At 27.2% G+C, this 7394-nt stretch overlaps 1 protein-coding gene across 1 annotated transcript; it reads right to left on the reverse strand.

The window, feature by feature from the left end:
- Positions 1-320: 320 nt before the first annotated feature.
- LOC123895119 (zinc finger CCCH domain-containing protein 1-like) lies at positions 321-1641 on the reverse strand. The gene is made up of 2 exons (XM_045945333.1): positions 1369-1641; positions 321-1255 (listed from the first exon to the last, which is right to left on the reverse strand). The coding sequence occupies exons 1-2, from the start codon at positions 1418-1420 to the stop codon at positions 603-605; spliced, it is 705 nt and encodes a 234-aa protein (XP_045801289.1). The 5' UTR covers positions 1421-1641; the 3' UTR covers positions 321-602.
- Positions 1642-7394: the final 5753 nt, after the last annotated feature.

The raw sequence follows: 7394 nt of genomic DNA on the forward strand, positions 1-7394 counted from the left end.
TAAATTAGTAGTTTGAACCTGTTATTTATCTGTCATAAGTAAAAGAGATATAAGAGATTCATGTTCATTACATTGCACACAGGTCATAGTTTTCTACTATCCAGATGCATGCTCTTTGATGGGTATTTACATTAATTTTTGAATTATGTATTACATGTTAGAATACATATTTGTGCATTTAGTTATGCCAACATGTTAATAAAATTATAAGCATCATAAATAGCTAGAAGTAATCTATAAAACAAATGTAGTCATTCTAGTAATTTTAAGAGAACTTAGTGGTTAGAAGCCCGCCAAACTGCACAAAGAATGATATGATATAAGTCAAAAGAACACAATTTCTTTATCGGAAAGCAATAGAATCTGAATAAAGATTGAACAATTTCTTTATCGGAAGTTGGAACCTCCCTTATCACAAAATTATCACTCTTCATTGTATCCTGAAATTTTTTCTTACTGTTTTGACTACTTTGATCTTCGCATTGGAATAAATGTGTATGTTTCTTGTTGTATACTTTTGAACTCCTCATCTTGTCAGAATTATCACTGCATTGAAAATGGATTGGGGATTGAACCGTTGAATTCTACCGATCATGGTTCAATTAAGGTTGTACCTTTGATTTCCGAGCTTGTTCCCATTCCTTGTCCATCTGCCACCCAGACTTGTAATCCCCTCGATCATGCATAAACTTACACGAATCACCGTAACCACAGTACCCAGTCTCTTTATAATCCTTGCATATATCAGGCTGATAATCAAACTTAGAAGACACTCTTATATGAGCTGAAGCCCTAAGAGGACCGTGTGACCCGCCAGCCTTTTCAGCAGAAATTGTGTGCTCTCTCCGAAATCCAGCTTTATGATCTGTGTAATTATTCATTCCCTTGTATAATTTTCCATCCTCGGAGCCAGTTCCCTTTCCCTTAAGAGTCTCCGATGCTTGCTTAAGAGCTCTTTCACGCCTAGCATGAGCATCATTTGAAAAATCAGTCTCAGTCTCTAGAGTTGCTGTTGCTTTGCTGTCATGTTGAACTTGAATCTCTTTGGATGACTCAAAATGAAACCCATGTTTCTCAGATTCTTCCTTCTTCTGTTCAGTAGATGCAGAGGAAAAGAACAGCTTATTACAAGTCTTCGTATTCTTTTTCTGAACATGCATCAAAGATTCTTCATTATTCGAATCATCCTCATAACTATCAATACTTCGCTTCCTTATGTTCTTCTTATTCACTGCTTTTCGGAAAAAACTACACACTGGAAATAAATTAAATTAAAAATTAACGATAGTACTAGAAAACAGAGGTACATAGGATAACAAGATTGTGATTGTGATTGTGATTGTAATGGAACTAACTAGTTTGACATACCTTGTTCAGTTTGTTGGTTGTTTTCAGCGGATTTGGGTTCGGAATCTTCCATGATAAAAACTGTTGATTTCTTCGAACAAACCACACAGTTCCCAATCGACAAAATCAGATAATGTAATTCAAAATCATAAAACAGATTACTTTAAAGTTGAATCAGAATCGAATTTGGGATTTAAATTCGGAATTGAAACTGGGACAATTGTAAAAACTTGCCTAAATAGAAGAAGAAGAAGAAGAAGAAGTCGAGTAAAACTTGCCTAAAAAAAAAGATACACTAAATCTTCCTTCAAAAAAAATATACAGTAAAATATATCTTTAGAAGAGGAGTGCTAGCAACACACTCCAATAACAAACACACTCTAACACACTCTCTTTTATTGGTTAAAATTTATATGGGTCCCATAAAAGTTATATGGGTCCACATTTTTTTATGGGACCCATGTGAATTTCAACCAATAAAAGAGAGTGTGTTGGAGTGTGTCTGTTAAAGAGTGTGTTGCTAGCATTATTCATCTTTAGAATATTCATGTAAATCTTCTCAAATACACTAAATCTTCCTTTAAAAAAAGATACAGTAAATCTTATTTATCTTTTTTTTTATTACACAAAAATCTTATTTATCTCGGAAACCTTAAAAAAAATTATATTTATCTCGCAAAACAATAAATCATTTTTTTTTTTTGGTCAGCTGATATTTAATATTTTTATATTATGAAGACTTATATTTTTTAATTGTTAATAATAAAAATATTTATTATGTATTTATAATTTTACACTAATAAAGTATGGGTTATTTTTTAAATTAGATATCTTATGCGCAACTGAAGAGATTAATCATTTTAGTATTATTGTAGACTGTAGACGCAAATGGAAGTTAAACTCTCATCAAGAGTTTTAATGTTATTCTATGTTCAATTTTATGTTGGAATTTGAGACCTTGGTTTAGGTGGAATAGAAATATGTCACAATACCATTTACATTCAAAACATATGGCTCGATGTAATGCCACAAACTTTACGTTTTTGTAAATATTGATTCCTAGAAGAATTTTTCATACCCTCCTTTAGAGTTATTAAAATGGGCTAGTTCGTATAGGTTGCCTTGTCAAGCCTGCTAAAATATAGGACTCGAGCTTAATAATTTAAGTCATAATATTTTTAAGGTTTTAGTCAGGTCCAAAAATATCCGCTAAAAAAAGGGCAAGTCTGAATAGGCCACGAGTAGCCTGAAACCAGCAATAACAAAAAATTCGGAAAAAAATTAAAATTTATCCTAAGTCTACATGACAAAGATGATTTAAGGTTTAAATTTTACACATCTTTAATGTTTTGTTTTTTTTCCTTATATTTTATTAAACATATTATCATATTTTTTTTAATAAATATTATATACTCATATATTGTCTATTATGATGACATTATATTTTAAGTTAAATCTAATTTGCAAACTATTATGATGTGTCAACCAAATACATTTAATTGTATTTATTTTATTTTTTAATAACATTTGATTGCACTTCGGTAATGAAATAAAACAAAATAAAAAATATACTAAAATATATTATCAATGAGAAGTAAAGATGAGCACGTTCTGTTAAAATCGCACCACTGCGAAAATTGGATCATGGCACAATCCTTAGTAGCAATTCATACGCCACGTATTATAAGCAATATTAGTTGTTAGTATTATAATAAACTAAAACAATATGCTCTACCAAAAAAACTAAAACAATATGAAAACTTCCCCAATTTACTGTATACTAGGGGTAAATCCGTGCGTTGCACGGGTTCGATTAAATATATAATTAAAATATTTTTATAAATGAAAAATATTAATTGTTATAAATATAATAATATCATATAGTTAAATGATAGATATTAAAATAGTATATTTAACTCATCTTCGATGTATTATTGGTCAAAAAAGAATAAGAAAATATGAGACATAAGAGCAATTTAAAGTTCGCTTATAGATATGTCGTAAAATAAATTATAACCTTTAACTTCTAAACTTTTGCATAGGTCATATACATTCAAATTATTTCAAATGTAGTTGAGACATACATTTTTTTTTTTTTTACAAAACATACCAAATCCATGGTTTAAATAGAAGGAAAACTTCCGATCAAATGGACGTGCTCCACAATCATCACACTGCAATGACCACATTTATTGCATAAAACAATCTTTAAACTTCAGTCCTTAAAAAGATGAAAAATGGATATTGAAAATAGAATAACATTTATATATATAGACATAATTTGCTAAAATATCTATACATAGAAAACATACAAAATAATTTAAATACAAAAAATGAGAGAGCATGACTAAACAAAAAGTATGTGATACATGTGAATAGATATTAGTTATATAAGGATCATGGTTACATTGAGAAGCATTCCAACAGTCATAAGATTTAATTGTAATGAGTGTTTAGTTATCATTGCATTATATTTTTACAAATTAACTATGCAAATGTTAATTTATAGCATAAGAAATTAGATCTCTTTATGCAAAAACCACAATAACACATGAAGTTTAATTCTTTTCATTTTAGTGTGCTGTTTCTTTTGCAGATAATCAAAAGTCACACTATTAATTGGTGTTTCCAATTATTTGCAATTAAGCATAAAATAAATCTCATAACTGATTTCAATTATTCTTTCTTCTATGGACCAATAATAAACATGTTATTGTTCTCGTATTTATCAATTCTCTTTTCTAAAAAGTCCGGTATCAAATATAAAATTATATTCATAGTTATACAATAACTTTAGTAAAATTGCATATTATTAAAAAAAAATCTAAAGAAGATATTTTTTTTTATCAGAGAATTTTTTAGTAAAGTTGGACGCAAAAATGTCAATATGACGCAATTCAGTTTTTTCTCAATTACATTATATACTATCATTTATCATTATAAGTCCAAATTTAGTAGAAAGCTGAGACAAATAATATAAGAATACATCATTGTTTGTTGATATATCTTCTTGTGAGAATTTCATTTTAGAATTCCAACAATCATGAGAATTTGATGGTCATAGTATCATTTATGTCTCTCTCTAAACCATAACCGAGATATAAATTTGTAGGTCTTATAATAATATTAGTTGGTCACTTTTAATTAAATTTTTCATTTTTCATTATTGATATATTCTTTTGTAAGAAATTCTCTTAGAGGTGCCACATCATCACAAAGAAGGCCTAAAAGCAATTCAAGCTTCCTTTTAATAAAAGAAGATAAAAGATGTTATGTCAATTTTCAAGATATAATTTGGCCGATCAATATAATAGATATCCAACCATAAAAAATATGGATTAACATATATGAATAATATGAAATACAAAATGGATAAATAATAAAAGGGTGAAACTGAATATACAATAGATGATAAGATATTCTTATATGAGTGACTATTTGTTTTACAAATTTCTCGTAAGGATGCATGAAAATCAATAGATACTTTAGTCAATATTCTGCCATAGAAATCAATAAATTAGTGAAGGCATACATGGAAAGTAAGAAAAGAACATAAGACATTATTAAAAGTTGAAGAATACGTACCTAAGAGTTATTTTGGAGAAAGTAAATGATGACTCAAACAAAAAATTTATAAATTAGTAAATACCTTTTTCTTCCTCTGGTTCTATCACATGGATCTGAAGTAAGTAGACTAAAATAATATAACGTTCTATGTTCTCGATAACAAATGAACAACCAATATCAATAAATAAATGAGAAAAATAAGATTGTTTACTTACAATCATTGTTATGATAAAAAATATATTTTAAAGATAACTTTTAAATGAACAATATAATTTGATAAGAGTAATTGAGTATACCGGCCTTTTCATCCATTAACATTATATTGTAGTGAAAAATTATTTCTTTCAACCTACACATGAAGAACAAAAACTAAACATTAGTACAAATGAATATTGTTGGATATCAATACATAGCACCATGGTAGAAATACGCTCAAAGATTGAGTGAAAATATCAATTATTAAGATTTAGAAATAATAAGTAGAAAAAGAATGTGGGGTGGTGGTTATAAAGAGTGAGAGTGAACCTATTAGTCACTAAACTTTCTTATTTTATAGTAAAGTGTTTTTCTAGCTCATACCACTTTCTAGCTCTAGAATTTGAAAGAAAAACCTATCATAATACATAGCACATACCACTTTTTTTTTCTTAGTATTGAAAGAATATATTTTGTGGTTATATTGGTCCCTTTTAATTCATTTAGGAACCAATTAACTTGCAATGAAGAGAGACAGACGTTTTTTTTTTTATTAAATTCAGCTCTTTAAGGGATTGATCAAAGAGGTTTGGAATATCAAAGTGACTCACTTGCTTGAAATATAATGATTCCTTTTTTTTATTAGTATTAGTATTGAAAGAATTTCAATAGTTATGAATATTTTGTGGTTATATAAATCTTATATATTAGTTGGTCCATTTTAATTTAATAATTTTTCATTTTAGTTAGTTGGTCCCTTTTAAGAAGTTATATAGTGATAATTTGATATATTGATAATTAAAATTAAAATGATTTAATTAAAGATAATTAAAATTAAAATGATTTAATCAAAGGAGATGATGAAAAAATTTTTTTAATAGAGATTGTAAACTTGATAATTTGATATATTGATAATTAAAATTAAAATGATTTAATTAAAGGAGATGATGAAAAGGTTTTTTAATAGAGATTGTAAACTTTTCTTGTAGAGTGCCACATCATCAAAATACTTGATTGTGAGTAACTCAACATTCCTTTTACTTGTAAAAGATTAAAATTAAAATGATTTAATTAAAGATAATTAAAATTAAAATGATTTAATCAAAGGAGATGATGAAAAAGTTTTTTAATAGAGATTGTAAACTTGATAATTTGATATATTGATAATTAAAATTAAAATGATTTAATTAAAGGAGATGATGAAAAAGTTTTTTAATAGAGATTGTAAACTTTTCTTGTAGAGTGCCACATCATCAAAATACTTGATTGTGAGCAACTCAACATTCCTTTTACTTGTAAAATTTTCTTTCATTAAAAACTTTAAGAACTAGAAAAAAATGATTTTTCAAATATTTTTTCAATTGTTTTTTAATTTTTTTAAAAAAAGACCCTAAAAATGGGATTGGAACATGATAATCAAGGTACGATTCGGTTAGTGTCCCATAAGCTGTTAAAAACCAGAAGTTTCTATCTTCTGTAGATCTTTTCTTTTTTTTCAGTGGATCCTCTTTTCTTTTTTCAGTAGATCGTACCTTAGCCTTAGAATTGTGCCAAGGTTTCAGAACAAAAGGAGATAAGACCCTTATCTGAATACCGTTGTCAAACCAGTTTTTTGGCAATTCGTTCTGGGATACGGGAGATGATGAAAAATTTTTTTTAATAGAGATTGTAAACTTGATAATTTGATATATTGATAATTAAAATTAAAATGATTTAATTAAAGGAGATGATGAAAAGGTTTTTTAATAGAGATTGTAAACTTTTCTTGTAGAGTGCCACATCATCAAAATACTTGATTGTGAGTAACTCAACATTCCTTTTACTTGTAAAAGAAATGATAGATATTAATTGATAGATATTAAAATAGTATATTTAACTCATCTTCGATGTATTATTGGTCAAAAAAGAATAAGAAAATATGAGACATAAGAGCAATTTAAAGTTCGCTTATAGATATGTCGTAAAATAAATTATAACCTTTAACTTCTAAACTTTTGCATAGGTCATATACATTCAAATTATTTCAAATGTAGTTGAGACATACATTTTTTTTTTTTTTACAAAACATACCAAATCCATGGTTTAAATAGAAGGAAAACTTCCGATCAAATGGACGTGCTCCACAATCATCACACTGCAATGACCACATTTATTGCATAAAACAATCTTTAAACTTCAGTCCTTAAAAAGATGAAAAATGGATATTGAAAATAGAATAACATTTATATATATAGACATAATTTGCTAAAATATCTATACATAGAAAACATACAAAATAATTTAAA

The sequence above is a fragment of the Trifolium pratense genome, linkage group LG7, assembly GCF_020283565.1.
Source record: "Trifolium pratense cultivar HEN17-A07 linkage group LG7, ARS_RC_1.1, whole genome shotgun sequence".
Taxonomy (NCBI): Eukaryota; Viridiplantae; Streptophyta; class Magnoliopsida; order Fabales; family Fabaceae; genus Trifolium; species Trifolium pratense.

Coding starts and splice junctions, on each gene's coding strand:
- LOC123895119 (XM_045945333.1), bottom strand. CDS start 1,420: ATGGAAGATTCCGAACCCAAATCCGCTGAAAACAACCAACAAACTGAA. Junction 1,256..1,368: donor CAACCAACAAACTGAACAAG/GTATGTCAAACT, acceptor ATTTATTTCCAG/TGTGTAGTTTTTTCCGAAAA.